Source organism: Mugil cephalus, chromosome 15 (genome assembly GCF_022458985.1).
Source record: "Mugil cephalus isolate CIBA_MC_2020 chromosome 15, CIBA_Mcephalus_1.1, whole genome shotgun sequence".
NCBI lineage: Eukaryota > Metazoa > Chordata > Actinopteri > Mugiliformes > Mugilidae > Mugil > Mugil cephalus.
The window spans coordinates 7991306-8009340 of record NC_061784.1 but is presented as its reverse complement, the minus strand read 5'-3'; the positions used below and the strand labels follow the sequence as shown (position 1 = coordinate 8009340).

Here is an 18035-nt window from a genome sequence, read left to right as displayed (position 1 = left end):
AGCTCCATTGTTGCCATTGTGGTTTGGTTAATATGTAATTTCTGAGAAAAAAGGTGTATTCAGGTCTGTATAGGACATTGTCTGCCTTTCTGTCAATTATTTGCCATGAATTCCAATCTGGAGGGGAAGAATTTCAATAAAGCTACTGTACTGGCAATTTGAGAGACACTGTTTTAGTTTATTTGAGCTTAGGTCAATACTTCATGTCATTTTTAAATGATAGAAGGGCTATTCTGAATGTCATATATATTTAAAATCAATCTCTACAAATGCTCAATTTTTATTTATTGAACAACTGCTTTGTGATACTGACAATGCCCCCCTATTAATTTAATTTGGATTACTAAAGGTGCTTAATGGCTGAGAAAATTCAGTTCACGTGAATTTTGTTAGTTGACACTTTTAATACTGAGTGCACAGTTTAAAGAGGCGTGTTCTTCCTGTGAGTTGTAAGAGCAGATACTTCCCTGACAAAGCCCTGATTGTCGGTGCTCAGCTCAGTGTGAAAGGAGCATCACCGCGTCCCCCCTCGGCTGCTGAGCCAACAGGCCTATGTAGGATGTGGGCTCCCCGTAGCCATCCAGGAGCACACCAGCGTCATCTCATAATACCTCCGTCCTGCCAGGAGCAATACACCTCCTGCAAGCTGCGTTTTATTTATTTACACTTTGGATGTACACGTGGATGTTGTTACAGTTTAAATCCCAGTGTGTTTGAGCATGAAGAACACATCCTCCATCTCTAAGCAAAACAAGATATTGCCATAATTGACCCGTGCACCAGGTTTCCTGCTGGAAGTCAAGGTTCTGCACTGATGTAAGACCCGTGGCACTCTGTAATCATGTCCATACACAGCCAGGATTTAACTACACTCTGGAGGGGAGGACAGAGGGCTTAAGTGGATTTTATTTCAAGGTTCCCTTTCAGGGAAAACTGGCAGCACACACCAGAATTCAGCTCTTCCTAATATAAGCTTTTGGTTTGAGTTATTCAGATGTCATCTTGTTGATTGTACTCTTAAAGAACACTTCATTTTTTTTACGTGCCATTGTAAAAGTGTAGGATTTAAACTAATATGTGAAGGATTGTCTCAGTGCTGTTTGCCCGGTACTGAGGTGTATAAGAGATTATCTGATTACAAAGAGGACAAAAAGAAATTATTTTGACGATCGCTCATAACCGTTACATGATTCAGTCAGGGTCACGCCAGAGCGGAGGGTTACACTGCTTGGAATTTCAGATGCTTTTGTAATCCTCAAAGAAGTAGGCCTTAATCATTTACAAGGATGGCCTGGTGCTCTCTTGCCTCCATCAGCCACAATCTAAAGGGGTATATTCATAAGAACCAGATGTATGTGCACAATTTATCTATTGTACTCTTTAGAGGGCTGCAGCCAGCCTGTGATTCTTCTGTCACTCTTCAGCTTTATTTTCATCAGGAGGTTCGGGCGCAGAGACGTCTGCAGATGAACAATGCGTCCCAGACTGCCGAGGTAATTACCCCACCCACACGGTTCACCTCAACTCCCTCTGCCCTCAACACATCTTACTCCTCTTCAGCGACACCAGCAACACCTCGACATGGCGTCATACAGTGTGATAAAGGACCCGTGTGAGAAAGGGCCGCCGCCCTTGACACCTGAAGAAATGCCTCTTTTTAAAGGGGAAATAAACTCATGATTAAAATGCACACATGTTCATTTTTAGGAGACGCGTAGCTCTGTTTTAATTCGCGGGACAACTGAGCAGCTACAGGAGTCAGCCTGTAGTGGTGATGTCAGGAGACGCATTCTGCAGCTGCTCCACAGACAGTAAATAATAATAATAAAAAAAAAAAAATCCCAGGACATCTCGAGGGATTATAGACGTGTCCTTTAATTCACATTCTACAGTCAAGAATAACTCACTTGGACGACAGCAAGGGGCAAAAAAACTTTTTGTGTGTGAAATCATATTCTTGGGTGGAAATAACTCGTGTTATCTAATTCACTGTCATGTACCAAAAAATATATTTCATTTTCCCCTTTAAAGTGAGCTCATGACTGGACTCATTTAACTCCGATTTACGGTTCTCTGGTGATATGAGGATTTCAGCGTGTCTAATTAGTCGCGTTACTGGAATCCACTCCTCTCTTGGCTCGTTAACTTATAATGCTAGTGACTTTTACGCCCTTGGCTTAAACCGGAGCAGCCATGGTGAGATTTTCAGTAATGAAAGTGTGGCGCTGATGAATTGCCGGTCGGTGTATTTGCCTCATGCTTCATGAATGCACAGTCGGTTTGGTGGAGTGCAAGTCTGAGCGCTCGTGGAGGGGCCGCATGACGTGTTCACAAGAAGTGCCACCCATCTGTCACTTGAAAGGGCCCTGTCCTCAAAGCACAATGGAAACAGGGGTTGTAAACAAATGGTATAGAAAAGACATGGGTCCAGTGTTGTCGTGTGGGGCGCAGATTGGACGGAGCTTGTTGTTTCTGTGGCAATCCCCACTGTGAGCTGCTTTCACAGGGGGGACACCAGGAGGTGATGGGATTTTCACCTGGCCGACGTGAAGCTGTCACTGTCCCTCTGCGCGTCTCATCTGACCCTTTTCACCCTTCAGAGGATGCTGTTCGCGATGCGTAATGTTCTTGTTATTTTTTAATAATCGGCTGGCAGAGGAACCCGTGCCATTCTGTGTTTGGTTGGAGATAAGAGGCGAGACGTAGCGTTACGGGTACGCTTTGCTGATTGCTTCCATTTGACAGTGCCCTTTTATGTTTTTTTCTTTATTGCATTTATGATGGCTGTTAATGAGACCCTGGTTTTAATCTTGATTGGAAAATTATTCATGGTTAAAAGGGTCGAACTGATAATAGAGAACAGGCAGACACAAATGTACCTCATCAGAGGCTTAAACCTCAATTAGTTTATCATTGCGGTTTGCATATTTCTCCTATTTTATCAAACAAAAAGAGACAAAAAAAAATAAAAATAAAACAAAGCACAGCAGCAATCTCATTAATTGTTTTTCCAGTGCTGGTCTGGAAGATTTATTAGTAAAACTTAACTAGTGTCTTTTTTTTTCATCTCTTTTAAATCATCTTGAAATATTTAAAACCGTACAGGGACATTTTTAAATTAACGCTAAGCTTTTCTCTTTAGCAGACCGAGAAACACATACTTCCACTGCACTGTTCGTCTGTTCATCGAGCCCAGTTTACTGTTTTATGCCTGCAGTAGCATGGGAGTAGTTTCCAAGGGCATAATAGTAACTCTGCACCCATTCAGGCTCTGATCCTCCTGGGTGAAAGTTGAGTGTCCTTATTCCCCTCCCCCAGTGAGCCTCGGGATTCGCGATATTGGCTTGATCCTCTTGAGATTCGGAGGACAATGGCTCGGTGCTGTGAGACTTGCTCCTCACCAAACATTAACACTGTATTCAGGCACCGTGGGGCCAACTTCATTCCCCATTCACTGTGCACAGAAAACTCTTTTTAGGCAAGAACACCATAAGAATTGCAGTATACACACTTTGCAAATGCATATTTTTTTCGGACAATTATACATAAAATTTTCTGGTTGTGTTCGCTTGCTTTGAAAAATGTTACCGGGTTTTAAGGATACCTGAAATTAATTATTCAGGCCTGACTCACTTAAAAATGTCAAACCATATCTGTGTTAAAACGGGCATGTTTTGGAAATTTTTTAACCAACAGTGGTGGCGAAAAATTTAAATCTGACTGTAACACCGTCTCTACAAAGCTGGTTTTGACCCTAGGTGCGAGTTGTCTGTTATAACACAGCTTTGATTCTGCTGTTATGTGACATGAGTTATTTCGTTATCATGAACTTCTGTGGCTCTCCTACATCCCACACACAAGGTGTCCTCCCCCTTCTTGTGTTGCTTGGAAGGCGAGATGTGAAGATCAAGGGGCTGCGTGTCGAGCTCAGGAATGGAGAGCCTGTGTGCAAAAAGTCTGTCTGTAGACGAGCCCGGTCCCGCTGGAAGCTCCTCGACTCCCACACATGCTCCGACCCCGGTGCCCATTCACAGTTGACTGCCATGTAAAACACATAGAGTCTCTCTGGAAGCGGGGTCACAGCCGGGCGTACTGTAAATAAGGTACATACATGCGGAGCTATCATGCGACGGAGCCTGTCTGGCAAACGGATTTGGATTCAGGGTCGAGGTGTTCACTGAGGAAGGGGCCTTGTTGTGGTCTGAGTCTGCCCCAGAGACGGCATGACAACACCTGGCCTGCTGTTCCCAGCGGAGGAGCCGGCAGCGCACGAGGCCGGCCGTGTTAGCTATACCAGTTGTAAGGTCAAGGTCTGGACAACAGCTCAGCGTTGCTTTTGCCTGAGCGCTGGAGGTACAACAGATTCTCAGGGAAACTATACATTAATTTCCCACAGCTGGCCCCGCAACGTATCACTTACAGTGCGGTTAATATTTAAGGAAATAGCCAGTGCAGGAAAACTCGGTGTAACTCTAGGAAGCCTTAATATGATTTTTTCTTCTTTAAAAGAACACATGTTGGATAGCATTAGTGTGTGCGTATTTATACAACAATATCCTGTCACACTGCATTCTAGGATATTTACGTATATACGCCGAAACTATTGTGTGGCACTAATACGTAAAAGATGTTTTAGTTTTGTAGAATTCAGAGCGTCGCTTACCTAATAACTGATTATTATCTGTACTTTTAGAGGGAAACCATACTTCATTTCAGGCTCTGTCTCTGCTATTTACTTTGAAATTCTTTTACAAATATTTTCGACAAAGGATATTTCCCTTAAAATCACAGACTGAGCAAGCGGAGATTTTATTTTGCTTGGAGCAAACTCGAACAAATTCAGATCACGCAGCATCGCCTGAATGTGAAAACAGAGATTTTCGGTAATTATAGTAGAGTGTTTCTACGCGTCAAATATTTTTACTGTTGGATTTCAGTGCTTGGAGCAATAATGCCACTTTATGATCATTTGTCCGTGCCTCGTGTTAATCTTAATAATATGTAAAATACATTATAAAGCATAAACTGTATTAATTGAATTGCAGCAGCAAAGAGATTGTGTTTGAATTTTTGTTAGAGTACCCCCCCCCCAAAAAAAAGTAAAATAAAATAAAATAAAAATAAAATAAAATACTTGTTTAATGTTAGAGCCAGACTTCCAGAATTAATGGAGATATGATAGTTCCCATTAAGTCTGACGAGGCACCACATAGCACATTAAGGAATCTAACTACATTTTACGAGGGTTATAATAATACCACGAAAACTATAAAAGTGCCATTAAAATAAGGTCAGCGTATGAACTACTCATCATCACAGACTCACTGTAAGTCACTACAGCTCCCTGTGGAAACATTGTGGGTGTATTTTCAGTGGGATATCGATTCAGAAACATTATTTCCGTGCAGCAGAGCTCAGGTCCCGATGCAGCCTGCTTTCTTATGCTAATACCGGTCTGACATCAGCAGTGAGATCAAAGCAGGGCCGGGGTATTTTAGGGGCGAGTCTGCCCCCACTCAGGCTCACTCTCTCCTCTGCTCCAGCCTCTCTCTCTGTCCCACACACACTCGCACTGACCGCTCTCATTACGCACCATGCGTACCTGTCTGGAGCTACTCTACCACCCCGTGCTGGATTTTACCAATGCATCAGGCTGATATCGACACAGACAGCTCGCTGAAAGGATATTCCGACCCAACGCAGATTTTTCTTCTTCTCACTGAGCGGAGAAAGCCGACCGCCGCTGCTTAAGGTGAGGTGAAGCTCTTCTGACTGGAGGAAGAAGTCCTGCGTGCTGCTGGCTGAGGGTGGAATGCGTAAAGGGTTAGCGTAAAAGTTGAGTTTAGAGAAGTTGTTTGCTTTGCTCGCAGAGCGGGATATGGTGATAGATTTTAACCAATAATACATTAAGACAAGGTAAATCATGGGAATAGCCCACGTTATTCAAGTTTTGTGTCCGCAGGGTCTACAATGTCACAACCTGCTTCTTAACACTTTTTGTCTTATCACTTTTTTCTCCTCCACTTTTTTTCCCCCTCATATTAAAGTGATGGAATATAATATGTGATCATGACACTTAATTTGTGAATCTCCACCAATTAGATCCAAATGATCAGGAGATACGATTAATGGGCTACTTCTGGGTGTGCGCTGTTTTCCTTATCTCGACTGTGTGTGTGTGTGTGGGAGGGGGGATCCGTGCTCATCTTTTAGGGTGGGAAACATGAGCTCCCCTTTAGGCCATTTTGCCAAATTTAAACTAAAATCAGACCGCGCAAAAGTACTCAGGAAATGCTTTTTTTATTTAATCATAAATGAGAGGCTGGACCCGTGTACTAATTTAAGCTGCAACTGTTGCGCTCAACCGGCCGGTGAGTTTCAGTGGGCTCATTTGAATAATGAATGCCAGCGAGTTCACACAGTTTCGAGGTGGCCCGGGCCAATCAGCGGTGAGCAGTGGTGCCGTCTCTTCAAACGGAGCCCATTAGCAGCTACCTGCAGCGTTAACGCGCTCGCTTTAAGCTCCCTTCAAAGAGCCTCCTTATCTGCAGCTCCCAGCGCTATCTGATAATGCTTCTGATGCGCTGCCCCGTCCCCTGACCGCAGATTACCTCCCTGATCTACACCCTTGTTCTGCTAAATTCCCAAATTCTTTCCATTTTTCCCCTCCCAAACCGAATTAGGCACATCAAAAATGTCAAAGACACTGTTAGATGGCGCACTAATCCATTGAAAATAGGCCCTCTTTGTCTGGTTCGCTCTGCCTCAAAGTTTCCCTAAAACTGTCTGAAACTCAAGTAATCCGAGCAATGAAATTCGAAATGTAAGTAGGGGAAATCTATCACCGTGTGTGACTACAAAACAAAATAAAGTCGCTCTAAAATCACTAACTTGGTCGTGCCTTCTGACAGTGAGCATGCTTACAATTACATAATTAGCCTCTTCATATACAAGAGACTGTTTTGTCTTTAAAGTTTCACTGCGGCTAATTTAGTTTCTGCCGTGTTTCTTCTGTGTAAAATGAAACTGCAGTGCCGTGGATGTTCTGAATGTCTGCCAGCGACCTGTGTTGAGGCTGTTTCCTAAGAAGCATGAGTTGGCTTAATATTTCTGTTATTTAACAGGGAACTAAACTAAAATCTGCAGCATTCCTTGGATGCTCTTTCAAGTTCATCTGATCTGTCTTTAAATGATGTTTTTGGAGATCTGAACGCAGGAGGGTTTGGAAGCTCAAATAACTTTCACAATGTGCCTCGCACAGCGTTCAGCTCAACAAAAATGCTGAAAATGTTCTACGCTGAGGCAGCGCTAACTCATTCATATTTTTTTCTGTGATTTATTACAGGATTTTGAATAGCGGGCCGTGCCATGAGATTTGACCTTCGCGTCTGAGCCAACAAGTCCAACAGTCGTTTGTGTTTGCGTCCTGTGTGAACCGGAGCCACGGTCCGACCATGAGGAGCAGCTCTCGTGTCCTGCCTCTTGGTGTGCTCACGGCTCTGCTGCTGTCTCAGTTCTGCTCTGGCATCAAATGGCTGTAAGTATTCTCAGGAGCGCCGCCGCCGTCTCATGCTTTAAGTCGTCTGCCATCTTTACGTCGATTTGCATTTCGAACAATGTCGGAACAGATGACGTCATTGGGATACCTGATATAACGTGGCTTTTTGCTGCATTTTTATGAAGCGGTGGACCCATGGCAGCTTTGAAATGCGCCCCGACGTTCCTTAAACTGCTCCTGATCGCGAAGGAGACTGTGTCTTCTGTACATGTGCATCTGAAGAGCAGGGCAGCAGATTAGCTGGCAGTTCGTCAGCATGTAAATAGAATCCTCTTTCTTTTATTAATTTCGATGTGGCCAAAAAAACGGAGACTGCGTGTTCTAAGATTGCAGATCAAATTTACCTCCTGCTGTATGACAATGGGAAGAACAGAAAATAAAATCCGGATGACGAGGCGTCATGGTGGCGGGGACAGCGCCAGTGACGTCACCGCTTTCTCTGTGTAGTCTAGTTAGGCCTAGGATCATAAAAATAGTACGCCGTACGAGCAAGCTGTGATTCAGGGATGTCTGTTGTTATAGATGTTGGTTGCTTGTGTTGAATACCACACTGTTTTTATGGTATGGGAGCAACCGGTGATTTTCACGATAAGTTGGGAAAGTCCATAAAATTCCCAGGTGGCTGTATTTTGAATTTGTGTATGTTTCAGTTGAATGTTTGGTATTCGCATAAACGGTTGCAGGTTTTCTTCATGTCACATTCTGTTTTTAAGCGCTTCATGTGTGATGACTGTGAAAACCCTTCTGCATTAGCTTTAGCAAAACTATCCGCGGTGTATTATCAGGATGAGAGGTTGTAATACTCACAGCGGGAACACCTCAGCAGATGTGCCCATGAGAGCGTGGATGGCATGTGCTAAATCTAAGTCTTGATAATGTTCAGCAATGCAATGCAAAACAGATGGGGCTGTAAACACCTGTGAGTGCTGGGTTACTACAAGCACTGTGGAGTCACAGCTTATCATTGGGCACCGAATGGTGGCCCCTCAGCCCTTAATGCAAAACAGGCCAAGGTGCAGGCGGCGCTGCCTTTTCTCACGAACTCTCAGCAGAGTGCAAGACACACAAAGCAGAGATCAGAGCTGACCTGCCCAGCTTGTGGTTCCTCTATTAAGTTAATCCCCAATAAGTTCAAATTGTTTAACTCAAATGTGTGCACGCTTTAATAGTCTGTAAACAGAGGAGTCATGTCAAACTAAGGCCACAGAGGACAACACTTCCTGTGGTGGAAAATCCAAATGGCAAGGGATCCACGCAGTTTTTTCATCTTACTGTGGAGCTGAATTTACTGTTTTTTTTTTTATATATTTTTTGGCAAACCGGAGGCCTCCTCTGCACTTCAACAAAAGAAACAATCCGTGCCAAGAGCGTGTCACTTGTATTTTATGAATCTGCCGCAGACTTACGTTTGGGATTTTCACCGTGATAAGATAGTTCACTGTAGCAGCGCTTTCCAAAATATTTCCCATTCTGCAATATTATCTGTCTGATTTTTCAATTGTTTGTTTAAAGCCACTGTGCCTCTTTGCAGGTTTGAAAGGCGCGTACACAAGGAACTCAAATTGCTAACACACCACTACAAATAAACCTCACAGCGTGCTTTGTTATTCCCATAAATGTGATAATTTCAGTCATAAAACGGAAAACATGTGATTAAGCAATCAGCCCATTTGTTGGGCCATCACCACCACAATTAGGACAGTATGTACTGATAATGCATACTGACCAACAGCGTATTTCTCTGTCTTTTTCCTCTTTTTTGCAGAGCACTGTCACACGCTCCTACATCTTTACACATCAATCAGACCCAGCACTGCAAGCTGCTGCCTGGCATGGTGTCGTCCCAAGCTCAGCTGTGCCGGAGCAATCTGGAGCTCATGCAAACTATTATCCAAGCTGCCCGCGAAGTCAAGAAAACATGTCAGAAGACCTTCGCTGATATGCGCTGGAACTGCTCCTCCATCGACATCCCCGTTAATGCGCCAAAGTATCGTCCGGACCTCGACCGAGGTGTGATCATAAATAGTTTGTGATTACAATGCACACACTTGTTTTAAAAAACTAAAATTGCTCCCAAGTTTTGTTTACCCACAAGAGTGTGATGTTTATGGCCACACTTGACATTCGGTCAACATCCAAAACCGAGGTCATAAGTGCTGCGTTTACTGGTGTTCAGTTCACAGTAAATGGTGGAATGATGGTGTCTGTGCTCGGATGTCATAATTCATTTCGTAACAAATGTTGACATGATAGCTATCTAAAGAACTCAGTTATAAAATTATGACCCGTTCAAAGGAGTTTTCTGGTTTTAAGTTGACATGTTGCCTCATCTTTCCACTCTTTGCTGCCAGCCAAGTTATTCCATCATTTTTTCCTGACGAGCCTTCACCAGGGACTTAGGTTTATTTGAAATACCTTCCCCCCAAACATATGTGCATTTGCTATGATATAATAATTGGTTTGTTATTTCTGAAATCCACAGTATTTTCAGACTGCACGCTTGTTTGCACTGCCGCTGGCTTTGCTGTTTCTATTGCCAAAATGACCTTGAATCAGCCAGGGACAGTTGCTAGGTTGTGAGTGGGGATTGGGTTGGGGGGGCAGCGGTCTCCAAAAAGGACACGGCTGCCATTTGCCAAATGAACAGTCTGCCCTGAACAGGAAATGGCTCATCTCTGTCCAGGGATTGCTTTGATCTATCCAGCCCACGGTCATACATGATTTCTTTCCTTACTTCCAATTGCTCCCTGGCCTTAAACATATGTGCTTTCGGTGTACGCACATCACCACCAATTACATCAGCGTTCACTCTACGTTGGACTGATGTCTGATAGATACATTTCATGCACTCAGTTTCTTCTTTCACCGAGATAGTAGAAAAGCACGGAGGGAAATAGAGAAGAACAGTGGAGCAGCAGAAAAGTTGATTATGCAGCAGATGTGATTTGAAACATGTATGTGGATATTTGGGCTTCTTTAGGTTTTATTTTATTCGCTGTAATAATTTTTCATCATTGGAATTCAGTTTAACCAGCACTGGCTAATGCCAAACCACTGCTGTTAGCACTTTAGCATGTTTTACAGCATGACAGCACAGTGGTAGCTTGTCTAAAAATTAAAATTTGTAGCCCATGATACAGTTCACAAAACATACAAACTCTGTACTAGCACTATCATTTAAGAGTTTATTAGAACCTAAAATTAGAAATCACTTAATTGAATTAGTTGTTTGTAATAATATTTTTTCAAGCAAAGCCACTACACATGAGATAGTTCCAGATTCTGCATTATGAGATTTCTACTTTTATTTGTCTTGTGTCATAAAACTGGATATTTTGGGGAAAAGGGGCATTGGGAAGTTTTCAGGGAGATTATCTATATATATTATATCTATTTAATAACTATAAGAGACCAAATAATGAATCAAGAAAAAATCTGCTAAAAACAGCTATTCACCACCACATGCCATTTATGGTTCAGTTTTAACCTCTGTGTCTGTATTGTTACTTTATAGGACCAGTGGGGAAATAATCTCTTTTATTTCTTTTTAACTTGCAGTATATAACAGGGTTTTCCCTCTCTATTGTCCTCAGGAACAAGGGAGGCTGCATTTGTCTATGCCTTGTCTGCAGCAACCATCAGCCACACCATAGCACGAGCGTGTACTACTGGGGATTTACGGCTGTGCTCATGTGGCCCCATTCCAGCGCAGATCCCAGAGCCGGGCTATCGCTGGGGCGGCTGTGCTGACAACCTGCACTATGGTCTGATGATGGGCTCCAAGTTCTCTGATGCTCCCATGAAGATGAAGCGCTCAGGTTCGAATGCCAATAAACTGATGCACCTACACAACAGTGAAGTTGGGAGACAGGTATGCAGTATGGACACTTTTTCTTTGTCTCAAATCAGGATGGAAAATACTCCCATATGCAGTAGGTTAACAATCATGTCTTCATGTCTAGGTGCTGAAAGAGGCACTGGTGATGAAGTGTAAATGCCATGGTGTGTCTGGATCCTGCTCCATAAGGACCTGCTGGAGAGGTCTGCAAGACCTGAGAGAAATTGCCATGGACCTGAAAACCAAGTACCTGTCTGCCACCAAAGTTGTTCACCGGCCCATGGGGACACGCAAGCAGCTGGTACCCAAAGATATTGACATCAGGCCGGTGAGGGAGAACGAGCTGGTCTACCTGCAGAGCTCCCCAGACTTCTGCACCAGGAATGAAAAGCAGGGCTCTATTGGCACACAGGACAGGTAAGAATACGAGATCACGACAATATGTCTGTTAGCTTGCCTCACGGGAGGCATTTTTTTAGTAATGGTAGTCTCTCTGTTGTTTGGAGTTAGATTTATTAGCATGACTCACATCAGCACCAGACCTATGCAGCTGACAAAGAGGAAATGACCAATCCTGAATGTGCGCTCATCCAGGATGTTGACTCAAGTGAAGTGCTGGCCTGCCTGGTGGCAGCGTTTACTTTACAGACTGGCTGATAACAACCGGTGGCCCCTGAGAGTTCCTCGTCTGTGGCCTGTCTGAGCATGTGCCACTGAAAAGGCCGCTGTGACTGGAGTCCTTGTCATGCTATCTCAAACAATTACTAATGCAGTTATTCTTAGGACTGAGTGCACTTAAGCTGATCTTGATTTGAGAAGGCCACACAAACAGGGAAATAGTTAATCGTCCACCGCAGATAAAAGTTTATTTACTCCATTCCAGTCATTCCATTCAGTCTTTTAGTTCAGATGGTGGCAGGAAGGAGCCCATATGACGTTTGGCTCATGCTGAGGTCTAGCTAAAAATTATCAGAGAAATATTGCACATGTTGTAAGCTTATTGAATTTCCCAGATGTGGATGACTGCGGTGCAGAGAACAGCGGGTTGTATGTCTTTGTTGCATGGTACATAGCATTTTTAAGGATGACAGGCAGGATTGCTCAAGGTACCAAGTAAACATAAATAATCATAAAATATGATAAATATGATATGATATGATAAAAATCTGTTATCATATCAGTTGCATGATCATCTGTCAGCGTCTTTAACAGACACAATCTATTTTACATGAATACAGTTATGTAGCTCTGTGCACCTGAGCGTGCTGCAACTGCACCAGAATACCGTCATGGTTCTGAAAGCCATGAGGCACATGAGGTTCTTATAAATATCATCCATCATATGACTGTCATATCATGCATCCCTCGGCCTTCCGCCACTCTACAGATAAGCAGAAGACGTGCTTCACGTCAAGAACACTCACTGTGCCCTGTGCATCCTACGCAGCCTGATAATGCAGCAGTCACACAGTCTGCGCTTCTGCCAGAGCACAAGGCACCCATTAATGTCACTGCGCGTTTGTGTGGCACTTAAGTTTCATGAGTAACCGTGAGCGCATGTATGAAGGTATTGATCGTTCCCATATGTGTCTTGAGACAAAGAGAGATTCTCTGCCTTCGCAAGTCACAAATCTTGATGATCACACCTCCACTAACCTGTCTCTTGTCTGTTTTTCTCATCTCTAATACTGCAGTAGCAATGCAAGCAAGCTTTTCGGACCAACATGTGCATCCAGGACAGAGGAAATTAATTTTAGCAGCAGTTCATAATGAAAAATCCCATTCACTTTGCTCCAATTGCAGCCTAGAATTGACATAACAAGAGCTTGCGCTTAACAACCCATAACTTTGGCGTGGTTCTGACTATTTGCCAGCTCCCACCGATGTAATAAACCTGTCTTACACTCTCAATGACTCTTGTCCCTCCTCCTCCTTCTCCTTCACTCCCACTGAAGCCATCAGGTCGGTAGCTCTCTCACTCTACTGGTCATTAACACTTTACCATCATAAAACACAGCAATTATGTGGAGAGCAGGAGCTAAAGAGCGGGAGGGTAGCGTATTCAGTGTGATTTATGGCAGGGCAATTCTCTGCTCATTCAGGATGCCCCTGGCTTCTAAAATGAGAAGCTCAAAAGCATCCAGCACCCAAAGAAAGACAAAAAGAACGTGGAGTTCAAGAAATGTTTGGGAGAAGGAGTGCACAAAAGGTTAAAGCACACTGTTCGGTCAAGCCCTTTTAAAGGACTATTGCAGACTCTTGACAGGCTTCGAGATTGTGCAGAGTGTTTTAGAATGAAGCTGTAAACTTAATTGTCTTTGGCAGGAAAGCAAAAAGGGAAACATGTTAGCTTTCATAGCTGGTTGTTCAGTCCAAAAATGTGCCTCCTTTCCTCGAGCTTGGCGAAAGAATTGTATTGTTGCAAGACAAAATAGAATGAAACACTAAATTACTATCTTCTGTATTTTTCAGACAGTGCAACAAAACTTCCCTCGGCAGCGACAGTTGTGACCTGATGTGCTGCGGCCGTGGCTACAACCCATACACGGAGAGGCTGGTGGAGCGCTGCCACTGCAAGTACCACTGGTGCTGCTACGTAACCTGCAAGAAGTGTGAGCGAACCGTGGAGAAATATGTCTGCAAATGAGTCCGAGCCCCTACTGGCCCCGCAACTTTGTACCTGGCCACCTGAGGCTACAGATTAACCAAAGCACTACAATACAGAGAAGCTTACTTTTGTTTTAAGCTTTAGCATGCATATCTCAACGAGCAGTGGCCTATTCTTGTGTCAGTACCATTTTTGTATCAAATTTCCAAACATCCAATTGAGCTTCTAAGATTTTTTGCTTCACAATTGTGGATGTGGAGAATGTGGCGACACTGCCAGTCAGTTCGTGTGAAGACCGCCGTCCTCCTGGGTATTTTATTTTTCTTGTTAATGATTATAAATCCTCCCCATCAGGGTTACTGAAAGTCTATTTTATTGTATCTCTAATAAAAAGAAATAATGTTGGATTTTATGCTGGAGGAGAGAGACTGTCTTCTCTCCTCACTAGACAAAGACTTTTGTTTGGCTTCATTCTGCGGAAATCGAGGGATTATCACGGATCCACCCTTTTTTAGGTACTATTAAAACTTTTTTTTTTCCTCTTCGGCAATGGACAACGGAGGAAACAGGAGCGCAAAGGGAACTTCAAATAATTTTCAATCATGGAACTTTTTTGTGGTTGATGTCTCGGACTCTCGACATGTGTCCTGTGTGGATCGTGACATGGCTGCATCCCCGTGGACAGAGAGAGGACATTTAAGGACTTTGTGAAATTGTGCATTATCTCCTTTTGTCTGACATGCAGACAGATCAAAATATATTCTATTTTTCAGAGCATATGAGCTGAACTCATGGATTTTGTAAACCACTTTTGTGTGGATGTACATACTGCTATTTTGTATACTGAAATAAAGAAAGGAAAGTATTTATAAAATAATTAAATGATCTTTACCATCATCTTTACGTGGACATTGCATGTGTTTCTCCTTTTCTGAGAGCAACGTCTTTGGTGAAGTTATAGCCTCGCTCAGGAGTCCGAATTTTGGCAAGGAGAAATCTACACCCTCCCATCTATTTTCAAACTAAACCAGGTTTTGTGTTAAGTCCCTTCAAATCCAGTTGTGATAAAACACAGTTTAAAAGCAACTAACGGCAGAATGTGACGGTAATGAGATGAGCACAGTCAGTAATGAGTAGCACAATCCAACCTGACAACCTATTGGAGTCTTTGAATTACCTAAACCCTGGGAAAAATGTTTGTTTAAACAACCCACTTCCTCACAAAGGCCATTGCAAGGGGATGTTTGTCACTCCTTCAACACTCATCTGTCTGAAACCCAGACCTCCAATGGACAAACAAAATTTAAAAAATAACAAATCTAATTTCTTTTGAACATATAGCCAAACTGCTGCCATGTTAACGGGAACAGAGCAGGCGCTGTGTACGGCTGAGATATTACCCTCTGACCAGCCTTGTGTTGATTAAAGTGGTTCTCATGATTTTACACTGACAGAAATAGCTGTGGAAGATGTAGAACCCATGCTGTGAGCTCACATGATACGCTGCAGCGCCAGCCTACACAAGCAGCACACTCACTCGAGTTGTAACACTTCTTGACCCCAGCCTGTGGACGTACATAGAAACTGCCCTGTGTACTTTGGAAAAACAAGGCAGCTGTGGGAAATGTTATCACTCGTCATTTAGATTTCACCGGCCATTTCATAATGCTGGGCCTGTTTCACAACCGTCCCTTTCATTTAATTTAATTTGCGGCAACAAACATACAGTGGGTTAGGAAGAGTTAATTAAGTCGCATCTATTTCAGGTGAACAGGAGAAATGTGACTCCAGATCAAAAGCCAAGACTCTGTATACACAGACATATTTGATGTCCCAACAGAGGAGTCTAAAAGCTGCCAGCAGCCAGCGAGGACAGACAGACAACACACTGTGGTCTTTCGGTTTGGGGGCAGGGAGTATCCGTTGTGTGCAGGTGTGCGGGGGTCTATTCAGTCTGCACACAGGCCTGTCCATCGACAGCCTCAAGGACTCTTCAGTCACTGGCATTCCTCAGCCTGGCATTTGGAGAGAATAGGTTATGAGTCCACCCACTGCTGTCTGTCACTGAGTTCACTGTTACGCAAATGGACAGGCTCACATGATGACTGAGGACGTGCCTGCTGTCCTCCTGTGGATGACAGTGCTTAAATATGTATATATCTTCAAATTTGATAAATGTCTGTCATTTATCATTTAAGAAATTATCAAATACAATAATTACTGATGTTACGGTATGTTTTTTTTTTTTTTTTTTTTTTTTAAATCATGTCAAATATTGTCCTCAATGGTTGAAGCACTTTTGACTGAAGAGTTGATAGTGAAGGTATGAGCTGAAATGCTGACCCTGGAAAGTCACTGAATTTTCTTTATACACAGTTGCGTTTAAGTAAATGTTTGAAGTCGGAAGTTGAGAAATTCTCCTGGAATTATTCACTCACCAAAACCATATGAAATAATCACAACTAAAACCTAAGCATGACATGACACAGTATTTTTTATCACATCTCTAGAGATTAGATAGGCTTTAAGTCTGACCTGCTTTAGTGTGGAAACGCTAGACCTGACCAACTGACCCTCTGAGTAACTATTGTTATCATTAAGCCGTGCAGATATTCAGCTGACCTTCCAATAACCCTGAAATATCTTGCTTGGACATAGTCTGTGTAATAATACACGTCATGTAAGGCCCGGGTGTGCTGCTACTACTATGATAATCTGTTGTTGTTATTCCGCTCCACAATATTGCATTTTTTTCTTTGTCAACACAAAGTTTGTGACGGAGCTTAAGAGTGACTGTGTGAGTAACCTGTACATAAATAGGTTGCCAGGTTGGCCCGAATTTGGTTAAAACCCACTTTAGAGCAAGCCGTCATCGCGGCTGTTAAAAACCTTTGTGCCTGAAACTATAAGCAAAAGTAAAACAAAAAAAGAGTAAAGACAAAAACGGAACTAATTGCTGCTGAACTTTATGTTTCTTTTCTTTCTTTCTGTCTTTGTCATCTAAGTATCTCACCGTGGTTGGTGTGACCCCTCGCTCGGTGGGAATTGCCCGGTAATAGAGAAGGGAAAGAGGACTTTAATGGAGAGCAGTGAAAATATCAGGGGTTAATGTCAGCCCGGACAATACAGCGCCAATTGCCTTTGTGCAGCATGCAGTCTAGATAACTAGCTGTGAATGAGGGAGACAAAGAGTTCGGCTGGAGTGGTAAAGGCTTTCAGATGTACTGACCCATACTGTAAATTGACTTTTGTGGACCCCTCCCCCACTCTCAGCCCCGAGCCTTTAAATAGGAATCCAGCAGTATGTGCTGTTAAAGGCCATTTTTTGTTTGTGTGTGTGTGTGTGTGTCCTAAGGCATGTTGCTGGGAGATAGTAGATCATGCAAGGCATGCACCTTTCTAGGTGAAGACAAAGCAGTGGATGGTTGTCGAACAGACAGCGACACCACAAGGAGTTTGTGTTCAGTCTAAAACTAACCCCACAGAACCTTTAAGCACAAATGAAGACTGTGATTCTGGGGATATAATATTAACGTTTAGTCTGTTTTATTCTATATCATGAAAAGTACACACATAAACATCTTGTTTTTGCTGAATGCCATTTACTGCCCTGACATGTGCCTGTCTATTTACTCTTGTACAGATGTTATACTTCAGAGGAGAAATCCTGGAGCAGATGTCATATAAATGTCAAAAATTAAAACCATTTTTAATAATGTATTTTTATCTTTTTCACACACGTAACTAAGTCAAGTACATAAAGCCAACTCAGTTTCCAAAGCTGAACTCTTGAATTATTTGCAAAACATCTGCCCCTTCCAAATGTGAAGAAGCATGTCAGTTTACATAAGCTAAATGGCGAGCCACAAGCAACAAATTTTGTTCCAGGTAAATTTATACCTCAATACTCTCAACATCGGGATTATGAATCAGCGCTTACCTTCAAGGCAGAGCTTCAGTATAAGCTACTAAAGGCAGGAGAAGGCAAAAAGCCGTGGAGAATAAAAAGAGAAAAGACTGAAATAATGTGA

General features: G+C 42.9%; 1 protein-coding gene across 1 annotated transcript; it reads left to right on the top strand.

Annotated features, from left to right (window-relative positions):
- The first annotated feature begins 5515 nt into the window (after nt 1–5515).
- wnt11 (wingless-type MMTV integration site family, member 11) lies at nt 5516–14901 on the top strand. Its single transcript, XM_047606120.1, has 6 exons — nt 5516–5752; nt 7346–7537; nt 9324–9568; nt 11152–11429; nt 11521–11813; nt 13869–14901. The coding sequence occupies exons 2-6, from the start codon at nt 7455–7457 to the stop codon at nt 14041–14043; spliced, it is 1074 nt and encodes a 357-aa protein (XP_047462076.1). The 5' UTR covers nt 5516–5752; nt 7346–7454; the 3' UTR covers nt 14044–14901.
- The last annotated feature ends 3134 nt before the right edge of the window (nt 14902–18035 follow it).

Excerpts from the sequence above, each read along its gene's own strand:
- wnt11 (XM_047606120.1), top strand. The coding sequence starts at position 7,455 with ATGAGGAGCAGCTCTCGTGTCCTGCCTCTTGGTGTGCTCACGGCTCTG. Across the intron at positions 7,538-9,323 it reads TGCTCTGGCATCAAATGGCT|AGCACTGTCACACGCTCCTA; the intron begins GTAAGTATTCTC and ends TCTTTTTTGCAG. Across the intron at positions 11,430-11,520 it reads ACAGTGAAGTTGGGAGACAG|GTGCTGAAAGAGGCACTGGT; the intron begins GTATGCAGTATG and ends CTTCATGTCTAG.